Source organism: Ranitomeya imitator, chromosome 5 (assembly GCF_032444005.1).
Source record: "Ranitomeya imitator isolate aRanImi1 chromosome 5, aRanImi1.pri, whole genome shotgun sequence".
Lineage (NCBI taxonomy): Eukaryota > Metazoa > Chordata > Amphibia > Anura > Dendrobatidae > Ranitomeya > Ranitomeya imitator.
The window spans coordinates 622,378,856-622,405,031 of record NC_091286.1 but is presented as its reverse complement, the minus strand read 5'-3'; the positions used below and the strand labels follow the sequence as shown (position 1 = coordinate 622,405,031).

General features: G+C 41.5%; 1 protein-coding gene across 2 annotated transcripts in view; it reads right to left on the bottom strand.

Moving 5' to 3' along the window:
• The window catches only part of ASAP2 (ArfGAP with SH3 domain, ankyrin repeat and PH domain 2), a 216,162-nt gene that overhangs the window by 62,018 nt on the left and 127,968 nt on the right, over nt 1-26,176 (bottom strand). For both annotated transcript variants that reach the window (XM_069728066.1, XM_069728067.1), the window contains exons 6-9: nt 23,215-23,344; nt 20,801-20,886; nt 11,422-11,497; nt 1,459-1,545 (exon numbers count right to left, since the gene is read on the bottom strand). In XM_069728066.1, coding sequence (XP_069584167.1) covers nt 1,459-1,545; nt 11,422-11,497; nt 20,801-20,886; nt 23,215-23,344 — 379 coding nt within the window. The remainder of the gene's footprint in view (nt 1-1,458; nt 1,546-11,421; nt 11,498-20,800; nt 20,887-23,214; nt 23,345-26,176) is intronic.

Below are 26,176 nucleotides of genomic sequence, written 5' to 3'. Positions count from 1 at the left end.
CTACAAAAATGGTCGGAGGAATGCGGTAGAGTATGAGGACCATATCACCTTCTAAATAGGCACAGCGGATGGCAGGTGAGCCTGAAACTACACCTTGTCTCTCAAGTGCGAGACTGGCAGCGGTCCATGAGGTCAGTCCACCTGATAAACACTGACGGCTTATCTGAAGTATAGATTATCAATGTTATATTATCAGAAAATCACTTTCTATCATCACTCCTGTTAAAGACTATTATATTTCCTCCCAGATGCAGAACCCACAAGGTCCGGTTCGCTTCTTGAAAAATGAACAGGGATAAAACATGCAGATAAATGCGCTCACGGGCGACACATGCACTGCAAGAAATCAAGGATATTAACACACTTACTCTTCTAGACTTCGGTCACAACAGGTTAGAGCATTTGTGAGAGAAAAAGAAAACACATTCATGAGTAACAGAGCAGGCAGACACCCAGAAATTACCCCCCGGTAGAGGACGCCATTACTATACACATACGGCCATGGACCCACAGTCAAACATGCTGCTTTTTTTTTTTTTTTTTAATACTGCATATTATTTGCACCAAAACCCGCAACAGAGTTCTGCATTTTTTCATATATATATATGCATTCCGGATTTTTTTATCTAGTTTTTGGTGCAACTTTGACACTGGGATTCTGCACTCAAAAATACAAGTTTTTTTTTTTTTCTTATATGCATTTTTTTTTTTAAGCTCTTCATAAAAGCCTACAAGGGAAAAAAATTATGGGGGGATTTATAGCGAAGTCAATTAATGTAATAAATCAATGGGGTCAAAGATTTGCACTGCTTCCCTTTAGATTGCTTTTCCATCAGTGGTTATCAATGATTCATAAAGTTCTTGTAAGATAGAGCAAGCGGGGGTGGGGAGGTTAGTAAGATGGCTGTAATTAATTGATTTTCACTTTTTTATTTATTTTTTTTTTATTTTTTTTTTTACAGAATGCAATTTTTTATGTATTTATTTTTTAAGGCAGTTGTGAAAACCCCTTTTAAGGTGACAGATGAGGTTTCTTAAGAATTAGGTAGACTACGCAGTCACGTTATGATTGGTGGCGGGAGGAGACTAGTTGGGCTTTTCTAATTTGAAGTACAAAAAGGCCAAAGCCCCCCTGAAAGTTTCTCTGAATCACTTGGCTCTCATCCACACAGTGACCCTCTATCACTGACATTGTTTCTGCACATTTGTCTGCCGGATCTGCGACCAGATTTCTTCTTTTCCAGAAATTTATAGCCCCACATAGGGCTCGCTTACACAAGCGATGAGTCCTCCTTCTAGAATCGGATTGATTATGGTAAGGACGCTCGGCTCAAACTCTGTCTCCGTTTACTGTGATCCGATTGTATGGCATGAGAGAATCGTATCACAGGTGCGGAAAAGATGGAGAACATAATTTCTCTACCATGTGTGATAAGACTTCTAGGCTCACAAGCTCACCTCCTTCTGCTCCACTTGCAGCGCAGTCTTTAGGATGTCTCTTAGTTGGCTCAATTGTTTTCTTTCTTCATCCTGGACTTGTTTCATCTAAAAAGAAAATACCACGACACGTCAAATACAAGTTTTAAGAGAACACTTCAAATAAACTTTAAATCCCGCCCGAAAAAAGAAAAAAATCCAAACGGGCAAGAAGCAGAGCGGACACAGTGACTCCATATGCAGTAAGACCCTTTCCATTAGAAGCTGCATGGAACAAATTATCCAAGATTAAGACGAGGAAAAAGCCACAGATAAACAGAAATTGTTAGGAATCATTAATCCAGTCTAGCCGCGGCTCTTTCAAGAACAAGATCCTATTTACTACGTAAGATTTAGGGCTCAAAGACGGCCTTATTAATGGCCTGATCCAAGTAAATCCTAATTACCGAAAGCACAGGTCCAGTAGTCCCCATGTAACATAGTAACATAGTTAGTAAGGCCGAAAAAAGACATTTGTCCATCCAGTTCAGCCTATATTCCATCATAATAAATCCCCAGATCTACGTCCTTCTACAGAACCTAATAATTGTATGATACAATATTGTTCTGCTCCAGGAAGACATCCAGGCCTCTCTTGAACCCCTCGACTGAGTTCGCCATCACCACCTCCTCAGGCAAGCAATTCCAGATTCTCACTGCCCTAACAGTAAAGAATCCTCTTCTATGTTGGTGGAAAAACCTTCTCTCCTCCAGACGCAAAGAATGCCCCCTTGTGCCCGTCACCTTCCTTGGTATAAACAGATCCTCAGCGAGATATTTGTATTGTCCCCTTATATACTTATACATGGTTATTACATCGCCCCTCAGTCGTCTTTTTTCTAGACTAAATAATCCTAATTTCGCTAATCTATCTGGGTATTGTAGTTCTCCCATCCCATTTATTAATTTTGTTGCCCTCCTTTGTACTCTCTCTAGTTCCATTATATCCTTCCTGAGCACCGGTGCCCAAAACTGGACACAGTACTCCATGTGCGGTCTAATTAGGGATTTGTACAGAGGCAGTATAATGCTCTCATCATGTGTATCCAGACCTCTTTTAATGCACCCCATGATCCTGTTTGCCTTGGCAGCTGCTGCCTGGCACTGGCACATGTGCGTGTAACATCTCAGGGACAATCTGTAGCCATAAATTCGAAAATAAGCCAAAGGGGAAATAAATGTGAACCATAATCCAGCCTCAGATAAACAACCAAACCATCAAGAACCGCATCACAATGAAATCTAAAGTCGCGAGAGCTCAGATTAATGTGATTTTCTTGATGTTCGCTTGGATGTTCTTGATTAATGTTAGAACAATTTACAGTTTAGTCCATATATATTTGGACGGAGACAACATTTTTCTAATTTTGGTTATAGACATTACCACAATGAATTTTAAACAAAACAATTCAGATGCACTTGAATTTCAGACTTTCAGCTTTCATTTGAGGGTATCCACATTAAAATTGGATGAAGGGTTTAGGAGTTTCAGCTCCTTAACATGTGCCACCCTGTTTTTAAAAAGGGACCAAAAGTAATTGGACAGATTAAATATTTTAAATAAAATGTTCATTTCTAGTACTTGGTTGAAAACCCTTTGTTGGTAATGATTGCCTGAAGTCTTGAACTCATGGACATCACCAGACGCTGTGTTTCCTCCTTTTTGATGCTCTGCCAGGCCTTCACTGCAGTGGTTTTCAGTTGCTGTTTGTTTGTGGGCCTGTCTTTAGTTTAGTCTTTAACACGTGAAATGCATGATCAATTGGGTTGAGATCAGGTGACTGACTTGGCCATTCAAGAATATTCCACTTCTTTGCTTTAATAAACTCCTGGGTTGCTTTGGCTTTATGTTTTGGGTCATTGTTCATCTGTAGTATGAAACGACGACCAATCAGTTTGGCTGCATTTGGCTGGATCTGAGCACACAGTATGTCTCTGAATACCTCAGAATTCATTCCGCTGCTTCTGTCCTGTGTCACATCATCAATAAACACTAGTGACCCAGTGCCACTGGCAGCCATGCATGCCCAAGCCATCACACTGCCTCCGCCGGGTATTACAGATGATGTGGCATGCTTTGGATCATGAGCTGTACCACGCCTTCGCCATACTTTTCTCTTTCCATCATTCCGGTGGAGGCTGATCTTGATTTCATCTGTCCAAAGAATGTTCTTCCAGAACTGTGCTGGCTTTTTTAGATGTTTTTTAGCAAAGTCCAGTCTAGCCTTTTTATTCTTGATGCTTAGGAGTGGCTTGCACCGTGCAGTGATCCCTCTGTATTTACTTTCATGCAGTCTTCTCTTTATGGTAGATTTGGATATTGATACGCCGACCTCCTGGAGAGTGTTGTTCACTTGGTTGGCTGTTGTGAAGGGGTTTCTCTTCACCATGGAGATTATTCTGCGGTCATCCACCACTGTTGTCTTCCGTGGGTGCCCAGGTCTTTTTGCATTGATGAGTTCACCAGTGCTTTCTTTCTCAGGATGTACCAAACTGTAGATTTTGCCACTCCTAATATTGTAGCAATTTCTTGGATGGGTTTTTTCTGTTTTCGCAGCTTAAGGATGGCTTGTTTCACCTGCATGGAGAGCTCCTTTGACCGCATGTTTACTTCACTGCAAAACCTTCCAAATGCAAGCACCACACCTCAAATCAACTTCAGGCCTTTTATCTGCTTAATTGAGAATGACATAACGAAGGGATTGCCCACACCTGTCCATGAAATAGCCTTGGAGTTGATTGTCCAATTACTTTTTGTCCCTTTAAAAACAGGGTGGCACATGTTAAGGAGCTGAAACTCCTAAACCCTTCATCCAATTTTAATGTGCATACCCTCAAATGAAAGCTGAAAGTCTGAACTTCAACTGCATCGGAATTATTTTGTTGAAAATTCATTGTGGTAATGTCTATAACCAAAATTATAAAAATGTTGTCTCTGTCCAAATATATATATAAACTTAACTAAGTCCTGCAGCCATGTTGGTGGTCTGTGGTGTGACGGGGTGTACGGCAGAGCAAGAAGGGACAACAGGCCAAGGGATGATTCCACAGATTTATTATCAAGAACGCTGGAACAACACATGCAGGTAGATCTACAGAGTCCACAATTAGTCCAATGGAACAGGTTCGGGGGCACCTCCCGATAATCCTTGTGCCAGGTAACAAAGCAATAGTCCACAATTAGTCCAAGGGATCCCAAAACAATCTCACGAATGACGAGATATGTCCTCAGCTCAAGTCTCGCCCCGTTCGCTTCCGCAGTCCCAGATGGACGTGGGGTCTTGCCTCAGCTAAGAATCCCCACTCCTTCTCCTTCAAGGATCAACTCACATCTGATCTCAAAATAAGAATGGATTGTCTGAGCTCCTGGGATCCGCCCATGAAGGGGGGTAGGGGTCACACCTATTCAATGGTTGGGTCCACCAGAAGATTCTAGACTGGTGGGCTCCATGTAGTCTATGTAGTATGTACATTTGTCTAGCCACCCGCTGTGAGGAAGAATGGCTATTCCTCCAGTAGTGATGTTGACAAAGCTTAATTACATTAGAGCTGAGGGCTGCAAGTATTGGGAGAAGGAGACATATTGTTACAGGTGAACTCCCAGCACAAGAAAATACATAAATTACAGCTAATAGAAACCAGAGAACAGTTACATACATCAAATGGCATATTATTCAAATACAGGACAGGGCAAAAGTACATATCATGACATGTGGCTGTCAGAAGAGATTCCTGTGAACCTACTCCTATCTTATGGCATACATAGCACTTCTTCTGATTAGTAGACCTGGCACGATGTCATGCGCAACGATGACGTCATGGTAAGCCTACTAATTTAAAGAGGCGCGAAGGATGCCGGTAGGTAGGAGAACTTTGCAGGTTTGGTCTGGTGGCCACAGACTACCGATCTTTTTGCTTAGCTCCAGTTTTCTAACTGTCAGGCATTGACCTCCTACTTTCAATAAATCCCATATTGAACGTTTAAAATGGAAAATTAGATACTCCTGGGTGGGAATTTGCATTTATCCTCACCATGAAGCGGAAATTTCCTGCCCACAGATGCTGCAGATTTTTGGTAACCATGAGGCTGTTTTCGGATATGGATTTCAACCCATCCAATGACATGGATTCCCCCAAGATCGTCATGGCTTAAGGAGCCCATACACAACAGATCAAAGTGAAAGGAAATGGCCAGTTTTGACTATAATGAATTAATGCCTGCTGGATTGATTAGTTTCAATCAACTACTGAACGCCGGTAAACATCCCAGAACCCTGTTGGACTTTTTTGGCCTTGAATTGCACAAGTGGAATGTGTATGGGTTGTAAACCATTTCAATGGTCCCCTTTAAGACAGTGGTTGATGACACACAGAGTAATAGGAGTAACGCATAAATTCAGCAAAGGTAAGTAATGCGAAATATGTATTGTGCACTGTGGTGAAAAATGGGCAACAGACCGTGACACATGCATTACGGGAATGCTGAATAGAGGTTCCTGAAGAAATGCCAAAGAGAGGGTAAAGGATGTTTTGGTAAAAACTTATGTTTTGTGAACTCATAATCCTGATCTTGCATGTATGTCTAATTATCACCCAACCTACAGAAACGAGAAGGAATGAAGTGGTGACATCAGCAAGTAACACGGTTTTCACAGCTGCTTCGAGAAGACTTGTTCTGTTTTTTCTATAAACATACGCTTGTGCCACAGGGATGGAGAAAACATTACATGAAGTATGAAGCCATGCTGACAAAGCATTCTCCCCCAAGACATAGACTATTTGTGACGGGAAGGGTATCATTTAGCTGAATTCTTATTTCGAAAGACAAGTTTGCCAATTCATGAGAAAAAAATGTTTTGGGAAAGGATTAAAAAAAAAAAAAAAAAGACAGAAGACGAATCGACATCTTTGAAATGCAATGCTGGAGAAGAATGTTATCAATACCATGGATAGCAAGAACAACAAATAAATCAATTTTGGAACTAATCAACCCAGACATCTAACTCAAAGCGAGGATCACCAAGCTACGACTTGCCAACTTTGGAAATATCACACAAAGAGAGCAATTACTGGAGAACGTTATCATGGTCAGAAGAATAGAAGCAATAAGGCAAAGAGGAAGACCAGCAACCTGATGGCTTAATTCTGTCAAGATGACGGCAGACAAGACCCTGGTAAACGATCTGTAGGAACATCACTCTTCCTGCAGACTGGTCATTCAAGTCGCCATGGCTCAAGATCAAACCGAAGGCCATTAAATAATAAAAAAAAAATAATAAATATAAAAAATATAAATTTAGGCCAAAATTGACAGCTGACATCCCTCTATTCAAAACACTGATGTGCCTTCCATAGAGCTGGGGTCCATGGTTATCTTCTCAATTCCTGGGCGAGCTATTGTAGGAGGAACTTTTATTGCGATTATTTTCTCTACTCTTCGAATGAGACATACTACGTTTTCATCTGTGTTTTATTTTTTTTTATTTTTTTTTAACTTTATTTTCCATGTACTGATATGTGCATAGTTGTTATGCCATTTTATTTTCCTGTTTTTATGTGATGATTCACTTATGTACAGTATATCTTTTCAATTTTTTCTATACCAGTAAAATTGTTCTGATGAAGGTCCGGATGTGGACCGAAAACATTCAAACTTATATCTTTGTGGATACACATTAAAGGATCTTCTTCTTTACTCCAAAATTCTTCTTGAGCGCCAAGTTTTTTTCTTATATTGTAGGAGGTACGTCACCAGTCCACATCAACAGTGCTTCTAAAGATTGGCTGGAGACCGCTCCAATCCATACAGAAGTGCTCATCTACTAAAGTACTTGTTGTAAAATTGATTAGTTCCTATATCAAGGTGTCTGATCTACTTTTACTGCTTACACCTTAAAGAGGACTTCTCAAACTCCTGGAAAACTGCATAATGTCAAGGGATAACAAAATATATAAAGCATGTCTCAAAAATATATCATAAGGAAAAGTAGAAAATGTAATTTCCAACTTCCTAATAAAAGCTCTGTCCCTTTAGGAGAGCAAGAATGAAGTCAGCTCGGGCTCTACACCGTTTCCCTATCTTGGCAGCTTTGTGAAACTTCTAGATGGGCGTTACCAGTATAGAAAGGGAAGACTGTGCTGCTATCTTACTTCATGCTGACTGTAGCGATACCTGATGTAATGCAAGATGGATTCCTGTGTATTATGGAGCAGCAGGGAGAGGAGGCGGCCAGAAGACACAGCTACAGAGGTAAAACTGGCACAGCTTCTTCTCAGTGTGACTTTGGGCTCTACGTGTATGGTGGTGAAATTACTACATTTGTCTTTAAAATTTTAGTAAATTTATGACAAAAAAAAAAAAGGGAAATGGATTATCCTATTGTAATATATAAAACTGCAGCAAAATGCAAAATCCCGATCTGAGTACAAAGCTCTCTTTATGCTGAATCTGACTATGATATATTCTTCGCTCATTGGTGGAAGTGAAGTAAAACTTGTGATCCTGTAACAGTGAGTGAAGTCATCTGATCGGTGAATGAAAGATAGCTAAAAAAAATTTCACGATTGCAGTTTTTCAATTTACAGTTTGCTGCAACGTGTGAAATTTTGGGTAAATCCACAGCATTTCTACAATGAAATCCAAACTAAAATTGTCAAAATTTGGTGTGCATTGGACTACTGTGGTAAAAGGACTATTCCCAACAAAATTAGTAATATCCTGTCCTTGCCCTTAAAATAGCACATCCAGAACGGAGCAGACTTACGCATGTTCGGCCTCTGCACCATTCACTGTATACGGGACGGCTGGAGAAAGCGGAGTACAGCACTTACCTATTTGCACCAGTCCTATGGGACATAGGTGAACATACTCTGCTCCATAGAAGACGGTACGGTCCGTTCTCGGGGTTCCAGAGCTCTGATCTTAGGATCGCTCGCATATGATCGGAAATAACCCCCTTAAAATGCATGTAGATGTTCCCGCAGTTGTGGGTTTGCAGCAGATTTCACCATATGTTTTGCAATGCCCGGATGCCACAATAAATCCCGCACACACAATGGTCATGCCATAGATCTCAAAATTTGCACCACGTGTCAATTTCTGCCCATATAATTTTCCACAGTGTTTAGTTGAGATGATTAAACGCTTAGGTGGTGCTGTGTTATATCGCGGATTTTCTATATGTAGACACCCAACAAGTACGCCATGTGTGCCGATCACTAGCCTAGGGCGATCATGGACTCAGTCCAAATGAGGAAACTGGAAAACGACTAAGGGCTTTGTGGATATTGGCGATACAACCATTCCACAAAATTGTTACTATGTTACTATGTTAAATGATGAGGGTTGTACAGTGTGCCGGGCCAGTCTGTAGTCTGGGGCTACAGCTCCTGCTTTTTGGCCTTTGGTCCTTTTTTTTTCCAGCTATGCAAAACTTGGCTTTTAGCTACGATACTTCATTTTAACGAGCCGAGCTACTGTATGTGTGCTCCATTGCGGAGATCTGGGTCTTAAGGGACTTCATTAGGATCTGAAGATGTTAATTAGGACCAGAGCACAACATCAGCTTCTAACAAATAATTCATATGATCATTTTGTTACAGAGAATTCTTTTAATAAATGATTACAGGGATGTGCTATCCAGTATTAACAGCTGTAGGATGTGGACCTTTGTAGGAGTCTGTGCTGGTTTTTACCCTCTAGTAAGTCTGAGTGATTACCAAAAAGTCCTTGTTTTTCTTGTATGCAAATCAAAAGAGAATTTCTCTGTGCCATCAGATTCATCCAGCACATAGATCTTTGTCAATTTCTCGAGAAACATTCAACAGATCGCTGATATCAAGGTATCATTTGATTCGACTTTCTATGACCGGCGTGCCCATATAGACGGCTTAAAAGAGTTGATCCTACTGACAAGATTCCCTTTAACAGAGGCCCGTTTGACCAATACACCACTATGGACACATTTATTGCTTGCGTATGATTTATAGATATAAATGTACAGTGAGCCAAAGGTTTTGAGACGGACACAAATTTTCATTTTCACAAGTTTTGCCATTTTAGTGTTTTGATTTTATTCGGATGTTTTCATTATTATGAAACATTTCATAAGTCTTTCCACTTTTCTTGACAAATACATGGAAAGACTCAATATTTACAGTGTTGTCCCTTATTGTTCAAAACTTCGGACCTTCGTCCTGACAGCTGGATATCGGCGTCTGGGCCAAATCGTGACTGATGACCACCCATTCTTGTCTAGTAAGTGCTTAGAGTTTACCCCAATGTCTTTGTTTTTGTTTGTCCTCCCACTTTTTGAGGTTCACAATGGGATTGAGTTTGGTGGAGCTTCATGGCCATGAATTTAAAAAGTCAATGTTTTGTTAAACGAGCCACTTAGTTACCATTTTTGTGACATGGTCTCCACCATGCTGAAAAAAAAAAACATTGTTCATCACCATTCTACTCCTGGATGGTTGGGAGAAGATTCTCTTAGAGGATGTTTAGATCCCATTCTTTATTCATGGCAAAAACAAAATTGGCAGTGACCCCCTCCATAGATTACTAGCAACTTCTCTTTTATCCTAAGTCATATTGCATGACTCGTTAAAGAGTTGATTGTGACTTGTAGGATCGCAACTTCCAACAGGTGGCGCTATAGCGTTTAAGTCCTCTTTTTCTCAGAAGAGGCAATTTGCATATTATATTTCCCAGAGGAGCATTGCACGGCGAATAAGCCTCCTTACCTTGACAAGCCAGAGATGGTATGTCACTCTCCATAAGGAGAAATGATACCCCTTAGACCCCAGTCCAGAGCCTCTCACCTAGCCAAATCAGTTCTCATGCTTCGCATTGACGAGGGCCAACAGTCCGAAACACCGTCTCTGCGAATTGAGATACTGATTTGGCTTTTATCCTAAGTCATATTGCACGACTCGTTAAAGGGTTGATTGTGACTTGTAGGATCGCTACTTCCAACAGGTGGCGCTATAGAGTTTAAGTCCTCTTTTTCTCAGAAGAGGCAATTTGCATAACAACTTCTCTATCACTCTATGACTGTCTTCGGTAAGGAAGAGGGGGCCTCAAACTGTCCCTGGAACTGGGACCCTAACTATCCCTGTCCCGAGGGTACTCTTGAAGGTAGAGAGACCCAAGTCCCCGACCTTACTATGCTCCTGTTAATGTCCTAAGCTGTCTCCTCCCCCAGGAGGCCTGGGACAGATATGTTAGTGTATATACCCGCAAGACAAACAGGGATAACAAAAAGCAACTTGCATACAAAAACGCTCACCAAGTGTAGGGAGGAATAAAGGGAAGGATAGGAAGGTACAAACCAAATGAGAATAGAATAATGGAGAAAGCATACACCCAAAAACAGCTAACAACAATCTCCAGCAGCAACTATGAACTCCAAATTCAGCACACCAACTCCAGCAAGCCAGGAAGCAAGACTTTCACAGGCAGGGATGAACAGGTCTGGCCAGATTTTATAGAGAAAAAAAAAATGAGCAGGTCACTAGCAGCTGTGAGATGGAGCTTCATGTCTCTAACCAGCATACAAAGAGTTGTTAACCTCTTCAGTGCCCAAGGAAACAAAGTCCATTTAATATGAGGTAAGGATCACCTAACCCCAGATCTCCCAGAAGACGTGACACCTGTGACATTCTCCCAACAACACTATGAAAATTGGAGTCTTTTTATAACCTTGATGTATTTGTTAATAAAAGAAACATATGAAATGCTTGTATTTGTACTTCAGTAACCATAGAAGCATCTAACAAACATCCAAGACTCAAACTGCAAATTTTGCAAAAACCGAACACGTAAATGTAAGTACAAAAGAAGGGTCGATTTACTATTATTATAAATTGCAAAGAACCATGAGCACAAAAAGAGCAATTATCCACTAACAGATCATCATGGTAAAAAAAGAAAATCACTACAATTACCGTATGCAGATCTGTAGATAGCTTCTCAATGGAAGGTTTGAGATTTTCAACAGCTTTCAGTCCATCTTGAAAAAAACTAAAAATAAAATAAAATGAGATGAGCGGAGGTCAAAATCCACCAGGCTGACGGTATCTGGAAGGCATCAATGTACATGACGGGAGCAAGCAGTTTTAAACAATAAGATAAATTATCCTAAAATAAAGCTGCAGCTTTATAGTTCATGCAGAACATCGTTGTCACCCGAACATCAGAGGAAAGATGTATGGAGGATCCGGAATAGAAGAATTTTCCACTGATGTAAAACTCTTTCCATCCCCCCATATCATGTCCATAGCACGACACTAACAGGATGAGGTTCACCTATACATCTGCCCGCTTGACCTGCACTTCACATTAACGTGGAATATTGGAGAGGGGGACGTAATAGTGTAGACATGAGGGATAGCGGAGGTCGGGGGCACACAAAGATTGTTTTCACATCAAACAAAGACAAATGGCTGAATTGTAACAATTAGGAAGAAGAAACAAACCATGTAAGAAGCAAAACTACAAAAAAAAAAAAATCATAATCATTAAATTAACTAGTTAAGGGCTGGCTTATCCCCTGTCCATACATTTTGGGTTTTAGTACATGCAGTCTTGAAAGATATTATTTTTTTTGTTTGGTTATTTAAATAACTTTGCATCTTTTTTTTCAGTGATATACAGGGCTGGTCTTTCATGTCATTTTTTAGATATGCGTTTAAAAAAAAAAAAAAACTTCATTTTCCACATTTTTTTTTTTTTAAAGCACAAATAAACAGTGTTCACTTTATTCACTATGACTTGTAGATTGCAAATACTGTATAATGTTTGAGCTTTTGAAGCCTAGACTAGAAATGATAGTTTTAAGCCATCTGTGGTCTTATACATGCTGTATTTATTTTATTGTACCATTTTATATTTTTATAAATTGTACTTTAAAATTTATTATCATGTAAGACATTTGTGAGAGACATTTTAACATTTAATATTATATACATACATACATATAGCAAACAAAACCACTGTTTTTAAGGGAAAAAGGATCACTCTGAAGTGTAATAACTATAGATGTCTCTCTATGGTCAGAACTCCTTTCTGGAGGGTAAAGGAAAACTCTCTGGTTTGTCACTTGGTGGAACTAAAACCCATAGAGGATTTTTTTTATTAAATTGTGAAATCTTCATTAACATGGCTTTATTCCCATCTTCATAGAGAGATATTATTGGACAGTGTTTGCAAAAATAATTTACTGTGTATTAAAAAGGATTTTGTTTACAGCCCGTTGCCTAGGAGACCGACCACTGTTGTGGTCCAACTCACAAACACTGCACTGAATGAAGCTGGCAAGGGTTAGGAGGTACCGGCAAGCTCAATAGAAAATATTTTGAAAGCACTATGCATGTTCTGCTGTCTAACAGCGGTGGTCTGTCTCCAAGGCAATGAGCTGTTATTAATAGAAAAGTGCCAAAATCTCCTGAACGGCTAAAATTTGTAATAAGCCGCAAATTGCAAAAATTACTGGCATTTGCAAGTACTATCAAGCAATGCCCATTTATGAAGATGAGAATAACACTTTAAAGTGGATCCATCACCAGGATTCACAATACAAATATTATTAAATGGACCTCTTAGACACAAGACGGATGTACTCAATTTGAAAATTCACATCACAATGGCAGCATAATCCTAATATTAAAGAAGCTGTCCATTACTTTATTGATGATGACCTAAGGATAGGTCATCAGTGTCTGATCAGACAGGGTCCAACACCCAGCATACACGCCGTTCAGCTGCTCTCCGTGTTGGCTGTCGCTGGCTGGAAATGCTTAATTGCGTAGAGTCTTATGAGTCGAGCTAATAAAGGACAGTTCTCATGAGTCCAAGTGTGTTCAGTCTTCACCACACAGCTTGACCACTGCAGCTTGTACTGAGCAATGCGAGATGTCAGCAGGGAGGAGGGACACTGAGGAGCTGTGAATTAGGATAGTGGGCTGAGATAGAAAATAAACCTGTACCAAAAGGTTATTCAGCCATTCTGACATGGAATTATCAAAGTAAATAGGCCAGCCTCACCAGGTTCAAGAGCTCTATTCAATCATTTATGCCGTTTGTACGGAGAAAACTGGGGACAGATGCACTATAAAAATGGATACTGGTGACTAACACGCATGTATAAAATGTGTACAGTATTATGTAGTGGATGTGATCTCACACTGATACTGACAATGACAACTGCAGGAAACAGAACGGTTCAGTACAATAGTGACAAGACTTTGTGGTTTCACGGTCAAGTGAATAGGAAACTTTCCTTCCGGTAACACCGCAGAAATTATACCACATGAAGACATAGCTGAATTAGATGAATACCAGCATTCCCAGTGCAGTAACCATTCTGGGGCCTCTTGTATTGGAACCAAGCACTGAAATTCCCCTCTGTTATTCCTCTTGGAAATGTTTAAAGGAAAATAATACGCTTTCTTGTAGAGCGCCATTTTGGACCTTGGGATACAATATAGCAGAGGTGAAGCCAGCTGGCTGATAGAACTCATGGCTGGAGGCTTCTGAAGCAGGGGCGAGGCTACTGCTGCCGGATCCTGGGCTATCCCATGACGACGGTAACACAGTCGTGCAATGTGACCCATTCCAAAATCATTGAACAAATCAGACTCTCCACCGATTCCTCCGGCGGTAACGGCGGCGCGCTCGCAAATCAAAGATAATCCGATTATCGGATCCATTTACGTGATTAGATTTCCAGTTTAGAACTACAGCAACGGAATTGGATTTACTAAAAAGCCAATAATAATTGAAGCTGGGAGGAAAGGAGAGAAAAAAATCTAATCACTTTAAGAGCAAAGTGTTCGGGGGCAGAGGATGCCGGTGGGTGCCAGACATTAGATCAGAAGTATATTGATGAGCAGGGGTCATGCTACTCTGCGCTGCCCAGGGGGCACAAAATACCCCGATCTATTACTGTCAGCATAGCATGAGCCTAAAATAGTGAGTGGGCTTCTGTAGTGCAAAGCCACAGTGGTATAACCAAGCCCATCAGGTAAAAGTGAACGGCGGTAAATGGAGGTAGGTTCAGAAATGTAGATCTGTATGGAGAGCAGTATATATTATAGTATATATTGTTATTCCCCTCAACATTGAAATTGCATTACCAAGAAGTTGCTCAAAATGACTGATCAAACCAAGCACAGGCGCTTTGTGTACCCTTGGTGTAGCTGTCCGGGGGGCACCTTTCCACCTACTTCTTTTCTATCTATTCTCCACCCCTACTGTTCGCTGTAAAGCCAAAGTGGTCAATCAAAGAAGGGAAGGAAAAAGATAGATGGAATGGAAGACGCACTGTACTGTTTGGCCGCACCGAGCGCCTGAGCTTGGTTTGACAAGTCATTTGGTGCCGTCAGGTTCCCACTATGGAGAACTATAATACCGTACAGTCACATCACTTCTGCCGCTACTCATCTGTGTGTGGACATTTAATTAGAGAGGACAGTGACACATGTGAAGCAATACCCTGCAGTCAGTCATCAGGCTGTGCTCACACTGTGATCTGCCTTATCAGACGCCGTCGCCACAAGTTGCAGTATCGGCCTTTCGTGTAGAAGTGCCATAATGTGCATGGTCTGTAATTAACAGGTGGCGCTGACCATTAGATTTATTGTTGAGCTCGTCACAAGTGTCATCTTCTTTCCACTTCGGGGAGACGCAGACAAGTTCTCTGCAAATTAGTTGTTATACTTCTACTGCATGCAAGAAAAAAAGACTGCCTGCTAAAATACAGCAATCATGAAGGGGTGACAGATGCAGGCAAACCTTGCTCCTCTGCTTTTGGGCCGAGTCTCAGTAACTCAATAAGGCCCCTTGTACATTTGTCACATCTGCAAGGCGCTCTGACGCTCATAGGGGAAGACTAAGTAAAGGTAGCCGGTCACCGACATACTCCTTGGCGCAGTCAATGTCTGGGTGCACCAAGATGGAAAATAGAAAAAAATTGGAGTCCGGCTCAACAGGACTCAAAAGAAAATATAGTGCATACAAAAGAAAAATTGACATGGTCGACATGACCAAGTTGACGCGTTTCGACTGCACTAGGCAGTCTTACTCATGACGCACCGTTACACCCTCTGATTTCCATCTCCAGCAGCAGTAGCCCAGCGGTGCGCTCACAGTGTGGGCACACTCCATCCGACGCAGTGTGGCTCCGATCGCTCGGTCCTGCCAGTCTATGGTCACCGCTCACTACACCCTGAAGTGTATCGAGTGAGGAGCTTCTAAAGGAGAACCAGGGATCAGAGTGTGCCTGCACCCACGTTTAGCATGTGGCCAAGCTTACATAAAGAGCACCACTGCGCTCTTCCAGTCTCAGGGTGCAAGCTGAGAGCAGCATTATGGAGGGCAGAGACAATGATTCCAAGGAGGCGTCACTTGCTCAGAAGCTTGATGTAGTTTCAATACAATGAGTGTTTTCTCAGCAGGAGATTATCACTAGCGGACTAGGTGTCCTGAGCAAGGAAGTCCAGATAATCTGTGTAACACCCCTCCCGCCGCCAACACTGATTGGCTGCTTGCTGACATTGTACAGTGTATACAGGAATGGTTAATCAGTGGTGTGGGAGGGTCTGTACAGAGCTCAGCATTCACAGCACTTCTATATCTACAGCAGAGAAAACCGGGATTCTATCAAAACTCCAACAAGCAGCCATGTGACACATTGCTGGAATCAGGCCTCTGTATGACGTATACGTGATGTCGCACCGGGCCAGCTAACCAGAAGAAGATCTAGGCGGTAGGAGAAGGGTTCTCGGGGCTCCTGCCAGCACCCGCAGATTACTGCTGTGACCGATAGACCAGGTCTTGTTAATCAATTTGCACCAACTTTAATTGGCAACAGTAGAAAAAAAAACACAAAAAAACCCAACTAGAAACACACATCACTTCCGCTGCGTTTTTTATGCAGAAAAAAAAAACCCAAGTGTGAACATAGTCAGAATCTTCATACACTGAATATGCCAAGTCCACGAAACATCAGACTTGCTAATTATGAAGGGCCACAAATCTCCGCACACATTCCACTATGACAACACCAGCATCTTAACCCCATAAATGCCTGTTAGAATCCTGCTCTGATAACATCGGTGTGAATCCTGCTTCACTCAGACAGATAATTAACTAACGGGCAGCGCCGCACTGTGACTGGTGTTTAGCAATTCTGGGATAATATGCGATCACAAGACTTACAATCTGCCTGACAAAATAATATAAAGGGGGAAGTTGGAGTAAGAAAAGCCAATATGGGGCCAATTATATCATATGTGTAATGTTCAGCAATGTGATTCCGGAATCCGTGTGAAAGCTGCTCATACAGATGAAGAGGACGATGGACCGTACGATCATACGACCACGAACAGGCCGAACTAATTAGACTAACTGGTTAGGAAAAATGAAATCCAACAGAATGAGTCTGCAGTGTGGCAAATAGGCAACCCACCCCAAAAAAATCCAACCGGACTGGATTATGGGGTTGCACTATACTTCTGCTATGGAACCCTATAACTTGCATGTATGCCCATGGAGCCCCGTGACTTGCATGTATGCCCACAGAGCCCCGTGACTTGCATGTATGCCCACGGAGCCCCGTGACTTGCATGTATGCCCACGGAGCCCCGTGACTTGCATGTATGCCCACGGAGCCCCGTGACTTGCATGTATGCCCACGGAGCCCCGTGACTTGCATGTATGCCCACGGAGCCCCGTGACTTGCATGTATGCCCATGGAGCCCCGTGACTTGCATGTATGCCCATGGAGCCCCGTGACTTGCATGTATGCCCATGGAGCCCCGTGACTTGCATGTATGCCCATGGAGCCCGTCACTTGCATGTATGCCCATGGAGCCCCGTGACTTGCATGTACGCCCGTGGTGAGTATAATGGTTATTTTTTTCTATACATTACAGAACAGCGGCAGAACAGGGGCCATATATACCTTAAATCTTACAGCCAGAGCCTAATACATGATGCCTGTGGGTCAGGCAGCCAGCAGCAGTTGTCAGGTTCCCTTTGAACAATGCCAATTTCTTTCCAAGACCCTCTAAAAATGAGTTAATAACAGGATGGCCATGGCTATAATTCTCCATCTGGTCAGAAGTTTGCAGGAGAACCCAGCAGCAAGTGTACAATCTCCCTGCAGTGCCTCCACAGGAGGAATGATGCATTACATTGTGTAAATGAAAATCAATGGGTAATGCAAGTACGTGTTGGGATCTTCAAAAAAACCAGTTATGCGAAGGATATGTAAACCTGAGAACCCCTTTAAAACTAGAAACCAGAGACTTCACTACCCACCATAGGCTTGGAATGTATATATATAGCACGGCGTGGGGTCCTCCCATTTTTGACAACCAGGCAAGCTAAAGCAGACTGGTATTCTTAGACTGGTAAGGGGCCATGGATATTGGACCCCCAGCCTAAAAGTAGTAGCCTGCAGCCATCCCAGAAAAGGCGCAACTTTTCACCTAATCCACTGAAGCACATGTCACTTGTAAAAAACAGAAAATAATAAACAACCTTAGTACTCACCTTTACGCCTAATCCACTGATGCCCAAGTCCCCTGTAAAAGTAGAAAAATAATAAATCAACCATACCCCTCACCAGTCCGACATGAAGATCGTCCATATTTGTCCCACGAAGATATGGATGATTGGGATAGCGGTCCCATCAATGTTGCGACCGCTATCCACGCAAGCTAGCTCACACTGAAACCGAAGCATAATCACGCTCCTGCAGCATGTAGCAGTGAAGTGAGAAAGTTCAAGGAATGTGAAAAGCTGTTGTACCCCGGTGACCACTCTTATGGCACTGCTCGCTGTCTGAGAAAGTGGAGAAGCAGCTCAGAAAATCAAATGCTGCTCCATTCACGCACTATGGAGCTGCCAAAAAAGAATAGCGTAGCACTCGTAAGTCCCATAGGGAATGAAAGGAGTGGCGGTGGAGCGTGCACACTACTGCTCCATTTTGTAAAGGGGATAAACTGTCCCCGATCTACCTGCTAATTGATGCAGATCCTAATTCTCAGCGCCACCCCTGAACAACCCCTTAAAACTCCATTATCCAAAGAATTAGACTTGCTAGTAAAACTGCTTAAAAATAAAACAAAGAATGAAATTTGAAGAATTGACACAAAAATCCTTTATCACACCATAGTGGTTGATTTAAGGCTTTGACACGGGAAGACAAGGAAATGCTGTTCTATTAGTGATATGTAACTGCTCTATTAATACTCATTCACACCAGGATATCTATATAGTTGTCTTCACACAGGTGAAATAGTCACATATCTGACGAGTTCTCACATCAGCAGAAATAACAGCTGCCATCAAATAATCGGGACACTGCGGACGCTTCACACGATCTGCTCCCCCTGAGCTTTCCAGTGTAATGACTTACCACATCTTTCTTCTCTGCTTATTATATCCCCCCCTTAGACACAGTTACTCTGTACACGCCATTTTTATTTTCCAAAAATATATCTACTAAACTAAAGAATAACATATTTTCATCATCCTGGAGGGCGGCATATTTTGGAGAGAGACTACCTGCATACAGTGTATATTGCCATAGGTGGCATGTGCTTTATGGCAGTAGCAACAAATGGAAGGAAATTGAAAGAGTAGAGTCTACGGAAAGGTGATGACAATCCCCTCCCCCAGGGATCTGGAAGAGATCGATATACAAAAGGTATTTCTACCCTCTGTCAATTCTGACCCAGTCTATACAGCAAAGCTGAAAATTGCATTTTTTATGTGGATAATTAAGTGAAAAATAGCACACAAAAAACACACAGGAAATTGAAAACATTGGACTGATTTACTAATACTGCATAGCATTTAGACAACCTTGAAATGCTCTAGCTTAATCAAAGAGGCTCAAGCAGATTGGTAAATTTGGTGGGTCTAAATTTATACCAGGTATTAATTAACTTAATTTAGTGAACGGAGTTTTGTCAAATTGTGTAACAATTGTAAAGCAGGGGATGACAGTCTAGACCTTGCCTCTTACTCTGCTCACTTTTCTTTAGTGCACGCCCCTGAGGAGCATATTGAAAGGTGTCAAAAACACATAACTGGCTGCGGTGCAAGGCATTAATGACAAGTTTTTCTTTAACAGCACAATTTAAAGGCAAGCGGTCAGTACATGTTTCCATGTTGACGCAGTGGTACTGCCACACAAGAAGGACTTGGTGAAGCTTATTCTGCGGGATAAAGAAGAGAGTGAGAAAATCATCATCATCAACTATCAGGAGACAGAATTGGTTGAGAATTATATATTCCTTGTCTGCAAGATCAACTGCGATGGCGACTGCACACCCAAAGTCAAGCGACACATGGCACTTGGATGGGATGCAATGGTCGGCAGGAACAAGGTCTGGAAGAGCAGAGACATCACCCTTGTTACTAAATACAAATTGGTCAACGCAATCGTCTTCCCAATAGCAACATCTGGATGTGAAACCTGGACACTCAAGATGGCTCACAGGAAGAAAATTGAAGCATTTGAACTTTGGTGCTAGAGGAGACTTCTACGGATTCCATGGACAGCGAGGATCAACGGAGACGTCTTGGACCAAGTCAAGCCAAAACAGTCACTGGAAGCTAATATAACCAAACAAAAATGTGGTTATTTTGGCCATGTTATGCAGAGCCAGTCGTTGGATAAAGAAGTCATGCTGGGCAACGGTCAGTGGCAGAAGAAGACGGTGACGATGTCAATGAATCTGCTGGATCGACACCATCGGGAGTGACATGAGTATGAACATTAACAAGAAACGTGGGATAGAACTTCCTGGAGAGCGGTGATGGACAGAATGACCGAGAGTTGTACTCGACTAAGCGGGTAAGAAAGAAAAAGGTATGGCAAGATAGGGGCTTGTCCCTTACAAAAACCATACAGCGGATCTCTGCAAATCAAGAGACATGCAGCCGCGGGACTCGAACATATTAGCACCAAAACATGAGATAACCCCTTATCCGAGCACGCTCGCTCATCACTAATCTTTACAAGACAAATTAATATAAATTAGAAGCAGGATATAAAAATTACCTCCTTTAAAAAAAAAAAAAAAAAAAGGCGCCACTGTAGTCCCTGGCCTGAGTAATATTACAGTAATATATTTATTTCTAATCCTGGAGATAAATAAAGGGCAAATTGGACTTGGAGAACATGACGCATTTCGGTCTTGCTGCTGCCATTTCTGACATGTAGGTTTTTACCGGGGATGACATCTTGACAAACCTTATCTTTAGGAACTGAAAGATTTGCAGCAAGGAGGTGAAGAAAGCGCCACTTACTTGCACTGGGCATGGAAGTACTTAATTAAATTCTGCAGCAGATCCACTCCTTTCTTGATCTTTATTTCATTGACTTTCAGCAGGTACTGTCAGACAGGAAACACGAAAGGACATTTTAACTCGAGGTTTGTTTTTTTTCTTTTTGCAACACAAGAAAATCTCGTTACATTTCATCAACCCCCGAAGGATGATCACAAGCGACAAGCAGGAGATCTGGGGACCTATTGTTACACGCATGGACGTGCAATAATGCTATAAAGTGACAGCGCCAGACAGTTCTCCTTATTACCCGGGCAACCGCTGGGCAAATAAAAGAGGAAATGCACCATACAAAAGTATATCACTATGCTAAAGCACATGCAGCACAAAACCAGGGGGAAAAAAAAAATAGAACATTTTGTTTCAATTCATTTTTTTTAAAAAAGTTCATAAACTTTTGTTGGAAGTTTGAAGGAAAATTCAGTATTAATAATTGCATCCGCTGCTGGTGCAAGCTACAAGGTGGCATATTCCGACAGGAGGCTGTCACGCCGGCACACAGTCATGCCAGACCGCCACAGTGTTCCAGCTTTAGAACCCCAATTCCTGTGTTTTTTTGCTCATTAAACAGACCCCTGTAGCATTAAAAAGACCTACAAGAGATGCAATTTATAATCTTATTCTTAAAGGGGTTGTCTAACTTTGAAGACATTTTTTTTTTACATTTAAATGCATGTATTCGGGGCTAAAAAAAAATATTTTTGCAATGGGGTTGTACTAAAAATGTTGCACCGTTTTCCTTCTACAGCCTGGGTGTTGCACTATTTCTGGCTGCAGAATGAGATAACTGGTGATCTGTCAGCGAGCTCACTATTACGATCTGATGAACTGGTACTCCTCTGCTTTTTTAGCTCCTCACAGCTGATTTATGAACCGCAGACCATATCAAAGCAAAATGGAAAGGGAAACAAAGCCAAAAGGTGCAAAAATTATTTTAAATGAAGCCCAATTCCAAAAATGTATTTTAAGCCCCAAGTACATGCATTTAAAGGGAATCTATGAGCAGGATTTCACCTCTCAAATTATATGCACATGTAGCCCTTTCAAAGACAAGTCCAGCAATACCGGTAACATGACCAGTCTGGTCCTATATTACTGGGAAATCAGAATCTGAACTGATATGCAAATGAGGCTTCAGGACTATTGTAGCCTCTGTCACTCCAGCTCTATTCCCCGCCTAGCACCACCTTCTCCTACTTGACTGACAGCCTCTAAGGAGCTGAAATACTAGACGAGGATAGATGAATTGAACCTCTGGACACCAGGACTTGGGGCACACTCATCCACCGGATACCAGGGACTGAGGTGCTAAAACCCAAAGCAACCAGGAGTGGCGCAATAAATCTTATGAAATAAAGTAAAAAAAGGCACTGTATCAAGAGATTAAATGGTTATTCTCATCTTGGCAGGATAGCGTGGTAATTTCTGGAGATTCCACCTCTAGGCCTCCCAACTCTCCTGAAGAAGGAGCTCTAGGCCTCCCACCTACTCCTGCAGAAGGACCTCTATGCCTCCCAACTCTCCTGAAGAAGGAGCTCCTCTGAAGGGCACCATTTCAATAGAGCCATGGCCACGCATAAACATTCACCGTTTATAGCACTGCTAGAGAAAACAGAGTTGTGCCATCTCCGGTGGTTCTATAGACATTGAATAGAGTGGTCATTATCATCGCTGACCTAAAATGGAGGAACCTTCAGAGCCTCGCTCTTGGGATTAATGGGGGTCTCATGTGTCAGATTACCAGTAGATGGATGAGAACTTGCCAAGATGTGAATAATCCTTTAAGGTGCTAAACTACTGGACATCAGTGAGGTTACCAGTCACAAAAATCACTGGAAAAATGGGAATTAGGCCCTAAACCACCAGATACCAGAGATCAAGGCAATAAAGGGGAAGTCCACTAGTGGATAACCTCGGCTTAATTTAGTGTCCACAGAAAATAAAAAACGTATTTTCACCTCCCAAAGAGGAGCAACCACAACTATATTGTTGCCATTATTCCCAATGGGTGACATGATTTCGGCTAATCAATATTCTTCTTTGATGAAAAAGTAAAGGCTGCAGGTAGTCAGTGGCTGACGACTGACAGCAGTGCTTACATGACATAATAACGTCACACAAGCACTGGGAGCTACAGCGCAGACATCACTGTAACAGATCCAATGCAAGAGTCAAGTGTAATCTTTTCTGGTTTTCATCGGGTATTTAAGAAGGAGTTGCCCAAATGTTGGACACCACCGACAGTCAACCTACCACACATAATATCTGAGTAATAACAATCAGGCCACAAATATGAGCCACGTGCCTACTTTATGGCTACAGAAAGTGATGAGAAAGTCACACAGGAGACCTCCATGACCTTCCTGTCGTGTTACCTCGCACATCTGCAGCTGAAAGAACCTTCGCTCTTTTTCCATCTCCTCGGCTATTTCGGCCCCGCTGATCTCGGTGCGAATCATCCCGTGTAACTTTGCATGTTCCTTTTTTTCTTTTTCTATTTTAGTCCTAAGAAAAGGAAGAAAAAAATAAAAAGATTAATATAAAGTTTTGTGGGAAAAGATCCAGAGTAAGTTGTATTTCATTTTTTTTTTAACATTTTTCTTTTCATTTTGGCAAGTTAGTTTTTGTTTTACTCTTCTTCCAGAAGTCATAACTTTTATACTTCTCAATTGAGATTAATCATTACCTGTCACTGCGAATCTTCAGATCAGTACAATGCCGGCAATATCGAACACAGTTTTTGGGGTTTTTTTTTATTTTACTTTTGCGGTTAAAATAAAACTCAAATTTGTAAAAAATAAAAAATAAAAAAAATAAAAATTAATTAATTTCTTCTTTTTTGGAGGTGGAGGGGAGTCGGGGGGTGGATCTCGCACTACCTCAAAAATACAATTGAAAAAAATATCTATTTTTTTGTTTGTTTTTAGGTAGATTTGTAACTTTATTTTTCCAATGATGAACCTGTGTGTGAGAGCTTGTCTTCTGTGTGCCGAGCTTCTTTTTTATTGATACTTTTAATAATAGATGTGAGTTTTGATCGCTTATTATTGCATTTTTTGAGGATATACAACTCCCAATTTAAAAAAAAAAATAAAAAATCAGGTTTTTTTTGTGTAGGACATTATAGGCTGAACTAGATGGACAAATGTCTTTTTTTCGGCCTTACTAACTATGTTACTATGTTACTATGACATGGAAGCAGCAGCATAGCGGTTGCATCATTTAAAAGGAACTCACAATATAATGGCCTATGGTTTCAATAAGGTTTTTGTGTTAAATGAATGATTGTTCCCTCACCCTCCAAGGACCACCAGTAACAATGAATGGGAAAGTTTGCACCAGGTATCATGGCCAGATAAGTCATATGTGACCCTCAGCTGCTAGGGACACGTTTCACAACTGCAGCCCATTCAGCCCTTCCCCAGCAATCAGTCTGTCTCCCAATTCTCACAGCACCCTGATCTGACAGCAGAGAAGGAGCATGGACACTAGATGGCAATTAGTGCCTTTCTCTTCCTCTTGATATGTCAAATTTTGCTAAAAAAAAATGTGTTAAATATTAGCAAGTATCCAGGAAACCAATAGAAGATTATAGGATTTTACATGCAATTAACTGCGAGTTTGGGATTTGCATTATTTTCATCTTCTTTTATGCTCAGTAATAACAGTTTGCAATTTTTTGGTCCATTTACATTCCATCCTGATTAGTTCTTTTACACTTTTAGACAATAGTCAAAGAACAAAAACCAAATATAGCAGATAATGGAATTAAAGGGTAAGTGTCCACTTTCTGACCCATTACATGTGTCTAGTGAGATGCGATGCCAAGTGGTCCCTAGTGAATAAAAGTAGGGTCATATTTCGGTCATGGGCATTTTTGTCTGAAATATACAATATTGGCTGGATGCGCTGATGAACGCTTGTAATGTAATTAAACACCATGCAACCTGCTGCCTTCCTAAAACGAAAGCCACATGGGTCTAGATTTATACGGCTAATATAAGAGGCTACAAGAGCTTCCGATTACAAAGCATTTAGACAAGATTTGGCCAAACTAGAGATTACATCCCAATTATGACACACTAAATAACCACATTTATACAAAAAAATAAAAAAAATTGCATTTTCTGGTTCCCCTGCCTGCAGAATATAAGTTGAAGGGATTGTCCCCTGTCAAATCAGTTTCTACATAGGCTGCAGTTTGTGGTTAAAAAAAAACGCAAATTGTGCAATATCCACCTTTCCCGGGTCCACCAGCTAGTCTCCGCCTCTCCCACCAATGTCTGGCACAGACTTCAACTTCGTAGAGCGACAGTCAATCCGTGATCTGGGCAGATCTGCCAGTGTAGACAGACCACCCCCTTCAGAGCCACTGAGTAAAAGTCACACTGTCGACATGACGTCAGTGCCGCCGCAAATGCCAGGCATCAAGAAGATCGGTGGAGACTCTCCAGTGGACCCAGCGCAATTGAGTACATACAGTGGGTACAGAAAGTATTCAGACCATTTTACATTTTTCACTCTGTTTTATTGCTGCCATTTGGTAAATTCAAAAAAGTTCACTTTTTTCTCATTAAATGTACACTCTGCACCCCATCTTGACTGAAAAAAAAAAAACAGATTTGTAGTAATTTTTGCAAATGAATTAAAAAGGAAAAACTGAGCTATCACTTGGTCATAAGTATTCAGACCCTTTGCTCAGACACTCCTATTTAAGTCACATGCTTTCCATTTCCTTGTGATCCTCCTTGAGATGGTTCTACTCCTTCACTGGAGTCCAGCTGTGTGTAATTAAACTGATAGGACTTGATTTGGGAAGGCACACACCTGTCTATATAAGACCTCACAGCTCACAGTGCATGTCAGACCAAATGAGAATCATGGGGTCAAAGGGACTGGCCAAAGAGCTCAGAGACAGAATTGTGGCAAGGCACAGATCTGGCCAAAGTTACAACATTTCTGCAGTACTCAAGGTTCCTAAGAGCATAGTGGCCTCCAAAATCCTTAAATGGAAGCGCTCACACGGCCACATTAACTAAAAAATAAAAAAGTTATGGCTCTGGGAAGGGGGAGCAAAAAATTAAAATAAAAAAAAACTGGTTGTTAAGGGGCTAAGTGAGGCTTGCAGTTCTTTGGATGTTGTCGTCTTTTGTGACCTCTTGGATGAGTCGTCGCTTTGCTCTTGGGGTAATTTTGGTAGTCCAGCCACGCCTGGGAAGGTTCACCACTGTTCCACTTTTTTTTCCCAACTGTGGTTCGCTGGAGTCCCAAAGCTTTAGAAATGGCTTTATAATCTTTTCTAGACTGATATATTTCTATTACTTTGATTCTCATTTG